A 16,983-nucleotide genomic window follows, 5' to 3' on the forward strand; every position below is an offset into this window, starting at 1 on the left:
GCGGTGACTGTGTAACTGTAGCCTGTTACTATATAGAGAAGAAACACCCATGAAGGCACAGAGGTCATGTGAGTAGTTTATAAGTAGCTTTGCCTTATAAGCAGTCAAAAAATGCTGGTCACATTTTTCATGTACCTTGCCTACCCTAACCACTCTGCCACCTCTTCGTCTTAATCACCTCCGAACACATCCCGAAATACAGAGAAAGCAAACATTTGCTGCATCAGACAGTGTTCTTGACAACAAAGACATCCTTGGAGATGTGGATGGAAATTTGCCGCCAATTTGAACCCGATGGTATTCCTGCCCATAAGGATTCTTTAGAACATAGAGAAGGAAATAAACATCAGAGGAATTCTCAAAGTAGATTAGTTTTAGGGCAGTGGTTCTTAAAGATTAATGGCACAAGGACATGGAAGCAACCTAAGTGCCCATCAACAGATGAATGGATAAAGAAGATGAGGCACATATATACAGTGGAATATTACTCAGACATAAAAAGAAACGAAATTGAGTTATTTGTAGTGAAGTGGATGGACCTAGAGTCTGTCATACAGAGTGAAGTAAGTCAGGAAGAGAAAAACAAATACCGTATGCTAACACATACATATGGAATCTAAAAAAAAAAAAAAAGGTTCTGACGAGCCTAGAGGCAGGACAGGAATAAAGACGCAGACGTAGAGAATGGACTTGGGGACACAGGGAGGCGGAAGGGTAAGCTGGGACGAAGTGAGAGAGTAGCATTGACATATATATACTACCAAATGTAAAATAGCTAGTGGGAAGCAGCTGCATCACACAGGGAGATCAGCTCGGTGCTTTGTGACCACCTAGAGGGGTGGGATAGGGAGGGTGGGAGGGAGACGCAAGAGGGAGGGGATATGGGGATATATGTGTACATATAGCTGATTCACTTTGTTATACAGCAGAAACTAACACAGCATTGTAAAGCAATTATACTCCAATAAAGATGTTAAGAAAAAAAAAAGATTAATGGCACATTAATTGCTTGAGAATGCAGTTTGGAAAAGCTGATCTGTCTGAGCATTAGAATCAGTTGCACTTAGCTAAAATCAAAAAAAGCTTTTAAAGAGACTGAAGAAATTGCACCTTCCCTACAAAAAGAGAGTACTCCTTGGGGAGAGGTGGTGCCTAGCCGTCAACAATTCAGGAAAATCCAGTTATCTGCATTTTTTATAAGCTCCCCTCCCCATCCTAATGCAGACGGAACATCTCTTGAGAAACAGTGACTTAGGAGTGATGAAAGTGCATTCTTCCAATGGCAAATTTCTATCGCATCACCACCTTTCCTGAAGAAGAGTATAGTAGCCACAGTTCCGTGATGGGGTCTTTAAAGTTTCAAATTGCTTCCAAATTTTTCCAGGTACATAATATTGTCCTAATAAATCAATGAAATTTATCTCAAGCCCCTTGAAGACCAGCAGACATCAAACTCCCAGCTGATTTATTTTTCTACTTCCTGCTTCGACTTCCACGCCTGTTAGTTCCCAAAATAAAGCCATCTGCAGTGATTTCACAGAGGTTCTGGTTTGCCTGGAGACTCTCACATCCCCTCCACCCTACAGAGGCTTCTGCTGCAAATCTAGCAGAAAGAGCCAGATGGCAGGTGTCGTTGTACAAGTGCTGGCTGTCACCACCAGGCAAATTTACAGGATTCAAGTAGCCGGTCTTCCCGACAATCCTGCGGACCCTCAGGGCCACCAGTGTGAGCTGGAACAGGAAGAGAGCTTGCGGGATGCTGAGAGCTGGAATTACTGACTCACATAATTTATAGTCAGTTGCTGTCACCACCAACCAACAACAAACAACAACAAAGGGCGGAGAAAGAGAGAAAGCTTTTGGTGTCTTTTTACTCTCTGTTTCACAGCCTCTTGAATAAACCTGGCATGCCCTTTTAGGTTTTAAATCTCCATTTATAAACACACACAGTTACAATGTGATGTTTAGTATATGTCATCTAGGTCCTGAAGGTATAAGGTAGTTCCTGCAACATTAGAGTAACTCAAAATGGGAAGCAACACAGAATCGCTGTTTTTGTTCTGGTAAATTTTAGCCAGTGGTGGGTGAAACAATCTAACGTGCTAGTGCCTGTTGACAGCATTATAAGAACTCTTTGGCAAAACACACTGATTTTCTGCACTTAATATCTTTTTTCAATTCTTCACTTTAGAAAGAATGGACAGATTTCTGCAAGTCAAGGAGAGAGGCTTCAGAAGAAACCAACCTGCCAACAACCTGACCTTGGACTTCCAGCCTCCAGAGGGGTGAGAAATAAATGCCAGTTCTTTATCACACACACACGCACGCACACACACATACTAACCCTCTTATTTTTGCTACTTGCGCTGAAGACTTGTTTCTGAATAAGACACACTAAATCTCTTGGCAAACTCTTAAATTCCTTAAGTTCCAAGTTGAACAGGTGGTTCAATTACCCGGAAAAAGCAGCAAAAGCCTACAGCACACTAAATATCCTTCAATAGCTGACAAACTCAGCAGCAGAATAATTTAGAAATCAACAACTATATATGCATATTCTCTATCATTGTTCTGAGGAAGGAAAAAACACAGATAAGAGGGATGAAGTGGGTTAGGAAGTGGTTGAGTTTTGGATCCAGACTGATACAGGTTTATTGATTTCCTGGGGCATAGTGAGAGCTTAGGACTGAAAATCACATCAGCTGATTCCCATACTTGCTGAATGATGTCCCTGGAATCGGACTTCCTAGATTCACCTATCTATAAATTCACATGCCTATATTTGTCTTGCCATTTTTAAGAGGGGGAGAAAAACATTTTGAGCTCTTGGGGGCTTATTTAGAAGCATACCTAGAAAGTATGTCATACGTTCTGCCAAATTAATACATTAATTTTCACACTAGTCACCAAATATGCCATTACATCCTGCCAGAGTTTGGAAAATGCCTATTATGCAAATTTCAGAATTGAAAATAAATGTAAAAATAAGTGCTACCAGTCATTTAAATTCAGTTTATTTGGACAATCACATTCGTACACACACACACTTCTTAAAACCCAATTTCCCTTTCTCTATTTGGATGTCTAGAAAAGACCAGCTAAAGGCAATAATGAAACAGTGTCCATTTCACAGATGAACTATTTTCATGAATGGGAAAATAGAGCAAGTGGTTGGTAGTGGGGTCAATGGCTAAATGAATTGACAGCGAGGACAAGTGTAGCTTTTATGCCTGACAAACAGCAGTGCTGAGGAGCCCCAGGGAAGGAGGGAGGGAGCAAATGTTTCCATGTTTTTTCCCCCACATTCCTGTTGCCAAGGAAACCTTCTCCTCTGTGTGGCACATTCCCAGAGACTCTTGAGGTAGACTCCAACCCAGAGAGTATGAGCTCCTTGAATTCTGTCGCTTTAACAATGGGAAATTAAAAAGACATGAGTGCTTGACAGAAGGCAGAGAAATACCCTGAACTTTCTGTGGAGTCCTCCCTGTTTGGGGAGAGAACAAGCGAAGCCAATAACAACAGTCTGTTATGAAATAGTCCTGGGATATGGACGTTAAAGAAGATAGATAAATGAGAGATTTGAAAGCTTTTGTTCCACCACCACATATACTTTCTTATTAAACAGGAAACCAGGAGTGCAAGGGCTGCTCTGGGAAACATTCCATGTTGTAAACTGCTGTTACTGTGCGAGATATTTACGAGTGTTTGGGGTTCTCCTGAGTAGTCCTGGATGACTGAGGCAAGGTTGGACCTACAAGGTTGGGAGCAGGGTGATTCATTATTGCTATTAAAATTATGCCACATTTTATTACAATTACATTTTAAAATTTTCCATCTGTTTGCTGCCAGTATACACAAATACAGTTAATTCCTATATTGTGTCCTTGTATTCTGCAACATTGTTAAACTCACTTATTAGTTCTAGTAGCTGTTTTGTAGACTGTCTTGAATTTTTTTATTTAAACATGCATGTCACCTGCAAATACAGTTTTGCATAGAAATATAGTGTTGCAGAACTGTTATGAGAATCAGTTTACATGCATGTATAAAATAATGTGTTTTCAATAAATAAAAACGTATTAATAAGAAAGTGGCATGATCTATGATTATGTGCCTGTAACATGCATATATATAAGCTCAAACGCAGAAAAAAAAAAGGCAAAAAAATCATTGTTCTGTTAGCACGGAGTTTTTGTGTCTTTCAAAAAATTCCTGGCTTCCCTGGTGGCGCAGTGGTTAAGAATCCACCTGCCAATGCAGGAGACATGGGTTCGAGCTCTGGTCTGGGAAGATCCCACATGCTGCGGAGCAACTAAGCCCATGCGACACAACTACTGAAGCCCACGCGCCTAGAGCCCGTGCTCTGCAACGAGAAGCCACAGCAATGAGAAGCCCGTGCACTGCAACGAAGAGTAGCCCCTGCTCACCGCAACTAGAGAAAGCCCGCACGCAGCAACGAAGACCCAACGCAGCCAAAAATAAATAAATTTATATTTAAAAAAAAATTCCTTCCCTGTAAGTACTGTGTTGTTTTCACAATTTATAAAAAGTTTCATGTTCTAAATAAAATGACAAAAATTACTACGTTAGGACTGAAAATTGCCACAATTTTCAGCTAGGCAGGAGCTTTACTCTCTTTTTTTGGGTCCTTGGATTGTTCTCTTTGACTCATCTCCCCAGTAAAAACTGAGCCTTTCCTCCAAGATAGATCTGGTTGGTCTCAACTGGGGAAATCAAGGTGTTCATCAGAATTCACTGAAGAGTGTCTCAAGCCCTCTGACCTCTATCATGTAATGCCACACAGTCTGGTTAACACCATCCATGCAAAGATGAGTACTTAGACTGATATTTATCTGTAAACTGTTTTCCTTGGGAAAGAAATGCGCACAAACCCACTTGGAGCTAGTTTGACATATCCTACTGCGTATTCTTACAATCTCTCGAAATGTGTACTCCACTGCAGTATCTTGCATTTTGGGGGCTCTATTCTAACTCCTCTTTCTGCCATTTATTTTTTATTCTCAAACAGTTATGACCCACAATGGCTCATAAAAAGTGCAATGGTGTTGGACCTACTTCAAAAACAAAAACAAAAAATGACAGAGTAAGAGCATCTGAGAAAACGTTAAAAATGCAATTTTAATGAGTCTCTAGATGCCTTCAAGGAAATGGTATGGGAATCAGGGAGAAGATGTCAGCGGGCAATTAGGGATTGGTGGCGGTCCTGGAAGGGCATCAAAATCCGGGCTACAGCCAGGGAAGATGGGCTGACAACTGTGAAGTGCACCTGGATGAAACCACACAGTGGGGCTGTGGCCTCTTCAGGGATCTGAACAAAAGCGTGAGTGTGAAGCCTATTATTGCACGTTGCTCTTCCAATGAACAGCTGTGCAAAAATGCCTCTGCCGTGGAATCGGGCTGTAACAACTGAACTAGTGACCCTACATGTAAGCATGCGACCCCCACCTGCTTTAAAGAGGGTATGGGAGCCACTGTGCTTCTTTGAGAATTATATTAACTTTCGAGGCTCCTACAATCCCGCAGCCTTCCTCGGTTGCTGTCTGGACCCAGAACTATCATGTTCATGTGCCATCGTTTGGACAGAAGGGCCAATGGCATTTCAGAGCTGGAGGGGGTGATTAAAATTTTGTTCTTGCACTGCTGGTCCAGGGAAGGGGCAAACCAGGATGTCGTGAATAAAGTACATCCATGCTGATTGGCTTGGCTGAATTGATATTGGTGTCCCTACAGAAAATGGTCACATCTGAAGACAGTGGAAAAAAGAAAGGAACATATTTCACGGCTACTTACTTGGAGGTAGTGTCCTTTGAATTTAGTGATCTGCACACTGTTTTCAATTCAAAGTTAGAAAAAAAAAATCAATAATTTTAAGCAATAGTAGACCCCTTGGAAATGACAAATTTAAATACCAGCCTAATCATTTTTTCTGTAGATACCATGGCAGCTTGGAATCTGGGAAGCAAGATAAAAATAACATAATTCAAGATGCTCTTCACTGTTTTATCACCACAGATTTCTAAGTGGAGTCAAACCCTGAGGGCTAACTTGATGCTGGCTTTAGGGACAGCAACGGGGACAAAAATTAGCCTAGTACTTTCCATGCTCTGCTTCCAGAAGGTTGGGAAAATCTAGAACATTCTTCTTAATCATTTGAATGCTAGATTCTGAATGTCTCTGAAAGAATGCAGTGTCCTATCTCTTAATGGAGAGGGATGTGTAGGGTGGAAGGAAATGAGATTGATAAATTAAAATAAAGGGGAAGGGACTTCCCTGGCGGTCCAGTGGTTGACTTCGCCTCCCAATGCAGGGGGTGCAAGTTCAATCCCTGGTGGAGGAGGTAAGATCCCACATGCCTGGTGGCCAAAAAACCAAAACATAAAAGCAGAAGCAATATTGTAACAAATTCAATGAAGACTTTTAAAAAAAATAAAATAAAGGGGAAAATGCAGACAATGAACACATGAGATGAAAGGCACCAAGCACCCAGAGTTTGGAGTGAAAATCTTTTTTAATATAAGGAGAAAGAAAAAGGAAAACAAACGAGAGAGGGAGAGAGAGAGGGAGGGAGACTGTGTAGAGTTAAGAATTAAAGATAGAAAATAAAATAACAAAACAGATTTGGGGATGGGGAGGAAATAGAGAACTTGAGGAATTAAAAAAATGTTTCTAAAGGAAAGTGGGGCTGAAAAATGAGGTCATTCATAGATCTAGGTGACAGCTGACAGCGGAAATTGTTGGCAACAAATTCACAAGACATAAAAAGAGCAGAACACCAAAAGGGAGGGTCAAGACTACACATGGCACAAAACATCCTAACTTCTCTTAATTTACTTTGGTTAAACCATTAGGCAACTGACACCTTGGAACAAGTAGTTTGGGTTCTTTGGATTTTTCTAATGCATTCAGATTCTCTCTTAGGACAACTATATCTCTCTTAGGAAAGATGTTAAGAGTTTTCAAAAACACATGTATTTGTATGCTTTTCTTGCCACCTTACAAGCTATGCTTTCCATTTTCTGTCGCGTAAGACAAAGGAAACAGATTTTAAAAAAAAGAAAAAAGATAATGCTATGATCTGTCTTACTTCCTATCTACAGAAAAGCAGAAATCCTAACCATCCCATAGCGCTTAACTGCCTAACAAATGCGTATGTTAACACCAAAGGTACATAAGATGCAAAGTGTTAAAGTAACTATTTCAAACACATTGAATAAATTCTTTTACCATAACCTCCTAGGGGACAGAGGGACCCAGCCATCTATATTGTTTTGGGAACCTGTAAGGTTTTCAGACCTAAAAATAGCATAATTCCTATTATTGCTCCTAACAGTGTTAACCTTTCTCATAATCCCAGCTTAATACTTCTCATTCCCATTTCTGTAAATGGAGTAATTAGACCAATTAATGAAAGAAACACATGAACATTTCCATAGAAACCTTTTCCAGACCAATATTTTCAGGACAGCATGTTCCTCAAGGATTTATCCATGTGACTTCCACTGATGTTAACAGAAATCAGACAATTAAATCCTCCTGTAACTCTTTGATAATTTACCCCCTCTGCTTTTAGGAACATAATAATGCAGACATCCAAAGTGCAATCACTTCCTTAGAGTTGTCAAGTGTAAAAAATTTTGCATTGCTTCTCTGAGTGATTATCAGTTATATATTCTTTCTCAAACTAAAAAAAATAGAGATTACTGGGATTTAAAATATTAAAATGTATGGAAATTATATGTAGGGTAATTATGCAAATAGTTCTCTTTAAAAAAATCATCAAATTTGGGAAGGCAATTTAAGATAAAAAGAGAAGATCCCACTGTCTCTAAATGAACATCTCTTATTGGTCACACTGGTGGACCACATTCTTTCTTTCTCTCTGATCTCTGATGCTCCCTTTCCTCATCTGAGCCAATCCTAAGAGGGAAAGAAGTCAAGGTGAAGAATATCATCCTACGAACAAAGACAGAGAAAAGGTTTTTGAAGATAAAATCCCTCTCAATTGCATTGACAATGACTGCTTAATAAGTCAGGCTAAAAATACAGAATTCACTGTCAAGTTTACTCAACTGCACTGATTAGATAAATTTATAGACTCCATTAAGGTACATTCTGCCCCATCCCAAATGTGTTTCAGAGCAACAGTAAAGAGGCAGCAATCCTCTTTCTCACTAGGAGCTGTTAATATGAACAATATTCTATTGCAACAAAAAATATTACTCCTAAAAGAAATAAAAAGCTAAGACGTTGCTTTTCCTATCAGGAACAGAGGCTTTTGTCTATTTTCAAACGTACACGGGTCACAGATAATTCTATCTTCCTGCCAGGAATGCCACCCAATCCATTTCATCGTTGTGCATTCAGAAGGCAACTAAAATGATTAAAGGAAAGCTAGGGCCCGAGCTCCGCAACAAGAGAAGCCACAGCAATGAGAAGCCCACGCACCGCAACGAAGAGTAGCCCCCGCTCACCGCAACTAGAGAAAGCCCCTGCGTAGCAACAAAGACCCAACGCAGCCAAAAAAAAAAAAAAAACCAACCAACCAAACAAAAAAACTAGTCACTTAAAATTAGTTTTGATGGGAGTATCATTACTTTTTATTCATTTTTTTGGCTGCGTTGGGTCTTCCTCTAGTTGCAGTGAGCGGGTGCTACTCTTCGTTGCAGTGTGCGCACTTCTCATTGCGGTGGCTTCTCTTGTTGCAGAGCACGGGCTCTAGGTGTGCGGGCTTCAGTAGTTGTGGCACACAGGCTCAGTAGTTGTGGCTCGAGGCTCTAGAGCGCAGGCTCAGTAGTTGTGGCACACGGGCTTAGTCGCTCCGTGGCATGTGGGATCTTCCCGGACCAGGGCTCGAACCTGCGTCCCCTGCATTGGCAGGCAGATTCTTAACCACTGCACCACCAGGGAAGCCCCTCATTACTTTAAATGTATAGAAATTCCCAAATTGCTAAGCATATGAAAATCCAAACATACTATATCCCTGTATGTGGATCTGTGACATAGTCCTTGGGTGTCTGAACTTTGAAAAAAACGTGTATATTCGTTTGTTAACATGGATTGGTTGGTTAGGCTGTCTTTTACTTGATTTCATAACATTTAATTAATTTGCTCTTTTTGATATTTAAATTCGAGGGCTGACAGGTTTTCATTTAACGTTTTAAATGTTCCCACATTCTCCGCTCTCTCACTCACAAGCACACGCTCCCTGTACACGTGAACATAAAATAGGCACACATATCATTCATTCTTTCAGCACCTATGAGTACCTGCTATGTAGTAGAATCATGCTCTATTTATTTTCTATCTCAAGATTTGCATTTGTAAGCTTTAACCTGTTTATTCTAAATACTCACTAGCTATAATTCATAAGATCATATATGCTGACCATGAAGGATTAGATTTATGTCTGAGATATAAATAATGTTGAATCAAAGAGTGAATCTCGGTAGGCCCTTTCTCTTGTCAGTAGCTGGTCTACAAGATAGCCGTGGTTAAAAATGTACCATCTACTACATTGCTCTCAAGATAGTACAGCAGTGATATCAGCATCACCTGGGAGTGTGCTTGAAATGCAGAATCTCAGGAGTCACCCAGAACTACTGCATCAAAATACACACGTGAACAGGATCCCAGGTGCTACGTGTACACCTGAAAGTTTGAGGCACACTGGCTACAGTCACCCTCCCCCAAATATCCACAACAGATGTGGGGGCAGACATTGCATTTACAAAATCTAGTTAAGGGATCTTCAGAGACCTAGAGCTGATTTGTGGGTGGAAGGAGCTACAGGGAGTTGAACTGCTCTACCTAAAGAGTAGAAGATATTTTGGATTTTTGTTCTGGAGAAGAACAGAAAAATCTAATGGCCTATTATATCATTTGTATTTCTGACAGGCTGACCCCCTTGAACTCTACCTTCTTCACTGAAGAACTTTCTACATATAAATGGTTTTCTTCCTAGACAGAATAGAGGTTTAGATCAATGAAATCTATACCCCCAAGGTCAGAGTGTCCCCAACAGATTCCTGGATTCTACTGTTATCCTGTCATCAGTTAGCAAAATAAAACAAACAGGATCTCTACTCCCTCACCTGGTTTCCTCTTCCCTCACCATTCTTCTTGTATGCCTTTTATTTACATATATTTTAAATAAATTGTAACCTTCTTTATCTGTATCCATCATTCTTCACTCGGATTAACTGGACACTAGGAGGCCTGCTGCAAGGTTTATTTCCAGCTTCTCTATCAGGGGAGGGAGAGATGATGCCCTAAGAGGTGGGGAAGCTCCAGTTTTTCTCCTATGAATGGGGAGGGGTGATACCACTTCTCCGAGTTATCTGGATGTTATTTTTACTCCTGTTCATGTGCCCTCCTTACCACCTGCACGTGCTAGTTGGTTCTGAGTTCATATAGTCAAGGGCAAAATCTCACAAGTCAGACTCAGTCAGCCTGAATAACCCTGCTGAGTGTCTGAGAGCTGCATCTGTTACTAAATCTGTAAAGACTGAAGTAGCAGAAGCCCCCTTTCTGGCTCTGACAAGAAAGACTCCACATCGGGTAGGAGGCTGACCTTCCTCACTTTCCTCATGTAGCAAAACTGAGTGTTTACCTTCCATTTCTATTTCCACTATTTAAATATCATGATGGCTGATGAGCAGAGCGTAAGAGAAAGTCCAAGTGAGGTTTATCTTAAATACAAGTGAAAAGAGTGAGTAAAGCTCAAAAACTTCTGAAGACCTCCACCACTGCCTCCTGCAAGAGATTCCAACTCTACCATCACCAGGCAGGTTGGAGCCTCATGGACCCAATCCAGAGAACTGAGCAGAGCAGAAGTAAATAGGTGTGCAGAACCCCACAAAAGCTGCATGGAGTTTTGCAATACGATGCATTTTTAAGATTTCCTTTTCATGGCTTCCTTTTAAACTATGATTTGAAAAGTAAAACATTGTCATGGAAAACGCTCTGTGAAATTGGTTTTTACCAAAAATGAATCATTCGGCAGATGGTTGGGAGTGGGGGAAGGTGGGAGAGGAATGGGATTTTAGAAAAGCAGAGGTGAGAGGCATCCCCACAGTTTTCAGAATCCACATCAAATGATCTACTGCAGTTATACTCTAATCTAAGGCTCACGCAAGTTTCATGTTTTTCCCCCTTCCTGCTCTGCTCTGAAGCCATCCATGTTCTCTTCCTGTTGTTCTATTTTCATTATATTCAAGGATACAGAAACATCTGCTCTATTAGGAAAGCAGAACTGTTGGACTGTCTGTTGTAAACAGTCACCTACATGATTTTTCTACCCAAACCTAAAGTAGTATTACTGCCATTAAGCAACAGGGCTGAAAGCCTGGCATGTGAGAGACGTGGACAGCAGCTTATAGGAAGACCTTGCCCAAACTTCACTGGTCAGAGGGCTTTTACCTTCCAGACTGCTTCTATGGAACGTTTCTAGCTTCTTTTAGGGAATGAAGCATTTCTTGTTTATTTGGGAAAGGAACCAACATGCTCCAAATAGCTACAGTCTCCCCTACATCTTTGGACTTCAGGGATACGGGGGCAACCTTTGTCTTGAGATTCATTTCAGGACTTTAGGAAGTCTTATAGTTTGAGTCCTGAATATCCACCTCTCAGCAACTGCCAGAACGAGTAAACAGGAAATCAGCAAAATTACAGATGATCTTAACAGCAAAATAAACTAACAGGATTTGATTGACATGTATAGAACATTCCACCTAACAAGAGCGGAATACCCATTTTTTTCAAGTGCTCAAAGGAACATTCACCAAGATAGACCATATCCTGGGCCATAAAACCAACTGCAACAATTTTATAAGAACTGAAATCATACAGAGTATGTTTTCTGACAATAATGGAATCAGCCTAGAATCAATAACAGAAATACAACAGGAAAATCTCCAAACACTTGCACATTAAACAACATACCTCTAAAAAATCCACAGGTCAAAGAGAAAAATCTCAAATAAAAGAAAAAAATATATACAAATGAATCAAAATATGGCATATAAAAATATGTGGGACACAGCGAAACCAGGGCTGAGAAGGAAACTTAAAGCACTAAATTCTTACATTAGAAAAGAGAAAAGGTCTTAAATCAATAATCTAACTTCCTACCTCAAAAAACTACAAAAAGTAGAGCAAAATAAAACTAAAATGAGCAGAAGGGAGAAAATAATAAAGAGGAGAAATCAATAAAATTGAAACAATAAAACAATAGAGAAAATCAGCGAAACAAAGAGGTAGTTCTTTGAAAAGATCAATAAAAATTGATAAATCTAGCAAGATTTATGAAAACAAAAGAAAATTTAAAATTACCAGTATCAAGATAGAACAGGATATCACAACATATCCTGTAGCTATTAAAAGGATAATAGAGGAATACTACTGACAACTTTATACTCATAAACTCAACAACTTAGAAGAAGTGGGCCAATTCCTCAATGACCACAAACTACCAAAACTCAGCAAAGATGAAATGGATAATCTGAATAGTCTTATAACCATAATGAATTCATATTTAAAAAGCTGCACACATTATCTTCAAATAAAAAGTAAAAAAAAAAAAAAAAATTTCTGCTTCTGCAAATCCCCAGGCCCAGACAGTTTCACTGGAGAATTCTACCAAACATTTAAAGAAGATTTAGCACGAATTTTACACAATTTCACCCAAAAAATAAAAGAGGAGGAAACATTTCCTAATTGATTTTATGAAACCAGTATTATTCTAATACCAAAATTAGGATTTATTCATTCCCAAATGCCCATTTAGGAAAGTATATGGGACTTTACAAGTTCATTTTTGTTGTTTTTAGGACACGTCCAAGATCTTGGAGAACGAAGAATGAAGCTATATACATATATATGTAGAGAGAGAGAGAGAGAGAGAGAGAGAGAGAGCACACTTTTGAGTCAAACTGAAAAGGGAATTTGGAGTTGGAGACATCATGTAAAAGGAATGCTGTTTTTTTCCTTCCCAATGTGTGATCTGTGCACAAATGTCTCAGCTGCGCTCTGCCGTTTGTTACTGACCAGCTCTGCAAAATAACATGGAAGCCCACGTGAGTCGGGAGACAAAAGTCCAGGCTCTCAATGTATTCTATTAAGCCACCCTCTGTACTTGAATAATTAATTAAATGTTATCTACCTCTGTAACATGCTGGTTTAGTTACAGCATGTTAAGTTCTATAGGATCATCCATGCTAGGAAATAAAGGCAAAACTAGTAAGTATGTTTATGTCATTATGGTAAACTGGTTAATACACAGGCTTAAGGGGCTCTTTCCTCTATGAGACAGTCCACGGACATGGAGCTGTTCCCCCAAATAACTCCTCTATGTATGTCCCTTTGGGAAGTTGCTGATGGTGTCACTAAGCTCAGCGAAAAGCTTCCCAGCTGTAGGGCCCAGAGCCCCCTTCCACCGTCACAGAGCCATCGCCAAGCTGTGTTCCTTGGATTTTATTGGCAGAGGTGATTCTCAGTGAGATCTGGGGACACGATCTGCCTTCCCAAACACTCAGTAAATTCAGCAGAGGTGGAAACCACAGGGGGATTTTAGGCCTGATGTCAGCTGTGGTGGCCACCACACTAGGAGCACAAGGGTCTACATGTGTATACTGATGTCATCACTCTCAGGGAAGATACTGTGCATGTATCATTTTGCATTTCTCAGCTCCCCACCCTCACAGGCACATTAGCTGCCACTCACTTCCTTGACACCTGAAGCACCGGCTGCTATTTTGAGCAAGATACTGACTTAGAATGCTTTCTTCTAATTACGTGTCATTAACTTGCCTTGGGGTGGCAGTTCCCTGGTGATGTGGGGCATGGGACAAGTCAAAGCCACTGGGTTGTCACAAAAGCCACTAGTTAGGTCTCCCCAAGATGGGAAGGGTGGTTTCTGCATCCCCAAATTCCCCTACAGTGTTTTAAAAAGAGTAAGAAAAGGTCACGTGGATTCTCCCTTGGGTTGACATGCATCAGTGAAGGTAGCGGGGAAGAGTCAGTGGGGAGCCTGAGGCTTGTTCTAAATCTTATTCTGTTGCCCAGTTAACATATTCATCCAACTTTCTCAGCACCTCACACAGACCCAGAGTTCACAGGATAGTGGGATCCTGCACGTCTGGACCTGCATTCCTGTATGTGAACTATACCCTAACACAAGACTGAAATATCCTTCAGAAAACTCTCAAACAGTGGCACTAAACTAAATTAAAAAAAAAAAATCATTATAATTAGATGTTGGCATCTTTCTTCTTCTAAAGGCAGTGGCAACCAAAAGGAAAACTTTGCTATAGCCTCTGGACCAATAGCTAGAAGATTATAAATTAACTCTTTGATAACATGAGCAGGAAAAAGAAAAAAAAGACGGTTCAAGAACGCAAACAACACGTTACTAGAGTCTGTATCTAAATTGATAGCACAGTTACCACCAGAATGATAGAGATAATACCATTTTCCAACAGTCAGAGAAAATATGGCCAAATGCTTGTCTTAAAGTAGCGAATAATTAGAAATCCTTTAGTGCTCTCATTACTGTAAAAGTGTAAAGCCAATTCAGAGGTCAAAATATATTCTTCCCCAAACTGATACAGTGCTGAAAATAAGACATAGTCTGGTTGGCTGCTATATGTGTCTCCTTCTTCTCCCACAGACTTTAAGCCATGAAATGAACTAAAGAATATACAGCTACCCCCAACACGGAGGAATTAAATGACCCCTCCAAGGTGACAAAATGCCAGCAGCGTCAGCATGAGTATTCTAGTGGGGATTGGTATTCATCCTTGGCAAGGATGGTGCTTTTTGTCATAGCGTATAAAAACTGTCCATTTCCTGTAGATATCACACAGGCATATCGTACACATTACAGATGCACATACATACATCCAGCGCAGAAATCGGGTGGCAGATGGGAGTGTGGGCTCTAACATGCTGCCCTACTCACGGAAGGCAGGGTGCCCCAGCCAGGCGGTCTTCAGCAGGACCATCAGCGGTTTTCTCTGCCGTGTGGGCAGCGGAAAGGACACAAATGTCTCCCTAGCACAGGTCACTGAGGCCTGCCGGCTTCCTGCTGCCGTCGGGGTCGCGGCATCCCATCAGGAGTGTGACACAGTAGGGAAAGAGACCGGTTCACTGTGAGACCTGCTACTCACTCTCGGACAGTGCCTCGGCCCCCCTTCCCACTGCACAGCGGCTGCCGCAGGAGGCGTGTGGCCCTCCAGACCATAAGTCAGGGTCTGAGTTCCTTTGGGACACAGGCTGCAGTGTCAGTGGCCTTCTTCTCAAAACGCTGCTTTCTAGGATGCTACAGAAACAACCTAGTTTGGTGCCCTAGCCTTAGGAGCAGGGGAAAAGTCTCTTTAGGTTGAAAAGGGGGAAAGAAGCATGAACCAGGAAGATAGGGATGTAGCTGGCTCTCTGCTTTCAGAGAAACTAAGAGGATCCTCAAGTCACTTACAGAGACCGCGTTTCGCATGCATGCTAGGGATGCTGGAGAAGCTAGGGATGCTGGCGTGACATGAGCTTCTCCTCCTTGGACCTGTCACTTTTCCACACGGAGTTAATCAAATGCTCCTTTATCTTCTCTGGGGAAGGGAAATGAGCTGATTTAAATTGCCAAGCTTGGATACTCATCCAAAGAGGACAGCTGAGAGATTTATGTGCAAAATAACTGGGTTGGAGGAGAAAATGGGAAACGGATTCCAAGTACCTGCTTGCTGTGCTGTCTGTGGCATCTGCTGGCCCCTCGGAGCACTGAACTGAACAGAGGCCATGGGCCGGTACTGCTGCGTGGTTGAGGTAGGGTACTGACCAGATGGATAATAATATACAGGCATCTGTGGAAGAAAGGGAACAATGGCAGGAAATGAGAGCTGTAAATGGAGTAACATTTTGAAACGTAAACTATTGTCATCTTATGACATAATGTGAGTACAGTAGATTGCAAAGACGGCCACCATGCCTACGTGTGTGAGTGTGCATTACTCCTCCCATGAAAAGGTGAAATCTACTCCCGAAGCCATGAATCTGAGCTGGCTCTGTCTTGCTTTGACCAATGCCATGAGACAGAAATGATGACTTCTGAGACTTGGAAGCCTGATCCTTAAGAAGACTTGCAGCTTCCACTCTTTCAGGAGAGAACCCAGCCACCAGGAGAAGTCCAGGCTACCCAGCTGGAGAAAGAGGCCATGTGGAGAACAGAGGCAGCCCAGCCAAGACCCCAACACTGCAGCGTGTAAGTCAGGCCACCTGGGATCTTCCAGGCCCAGTCAAGCCACACGTGGTGCAGAGGCGAGCCATCGCTGCCAAGTCCTGCTCAAATTGCCGACCTGGCTGTGAGCAATACAATGGTGACTGTCTTAAAGTGCTGAATTTTGTGCTTTTTAAATGAAACAAGAGTGAATGAAACAGTCACCTACAACAACAACACATTTTTACAGTAGTTTTAAATATGATCATTAACTTGAACTGTTTTGCTAATGGAAACACAGGTAGGTCATGAAATCTGCTGATCTCCAGCCTAAAAGAATCAGAGGATGAAATTATGAAATATGGGGAGGCCCAGCAAAGCACTTTTCAGAGTGACCGGCACATAGCTGGTATCCCAAAAAATGGATGTTCAGTTTTAAAAGGGACATATGTTAAAAATATTGTTCATGTCACCTTCGTCACTTCCTAATCACTAAGAATGACCAAAAATACTCTAATTACTTCCAATAAGATTCGAATCAAATGTCTCCTGACCTGGAAAGACTTCCTTGCCTGCCTCGGGTCATTTATATTAAGGCTGTTATCTTATTTTTTAGAAATTTATTTATTTATTTATTTTTGGCTGCGATACGTCTTCGTTGCTGCACGTGGGCTTTCTCTAGTTGCGGCGAGCGGGGGCTACTCTTCCTTGTGGTGCGTGGGCTTCTCATTGCGGTGGCTTCTCTTGTTGAGCATGGGCTC

At 41.3% G+C, this 16,983-nt stretch overlaps 1 protein-coding gene across 1 annotated transcript in view; it reads right to left on the bottom strand.

Moving 5' to 3' along the window:
• The window catches only part of ARPP21 (cAMP regulated phosphoprotein 21), a 112,023-nt gene that overhangs the window by 37,650 nt on the left and 57,390 nt on the right, over positions 1-16,983 (bottom strand). Inside the window, exon 18 of the mRNA XM_068557500.1 lies at positions 15,743-15,869. Coding sequence (XP_068413601.1) covers positions 15,743-15,869 — 127 coding nt within the window. The remainder of the gene's footprint in view (positions 1-15,742; positions 15,870-16,983) is intronic.

The sequence above is a fragment of the Eschrichtius robustus genome, chromosome 12 (genome assembly GCF_028021215.1).
Source record: "Eschrichtius robustus isolate mEscRob2 chromosome 12, mEscRob2.pri, whole genome shotgun sequence".
Lineage (NCBI taxonomy): Eukaryota > Metazoa > Chordata > Mammalia > Artiodactyla > Eschrichtiidae > Eschrichtius > Eschrichtius robustus.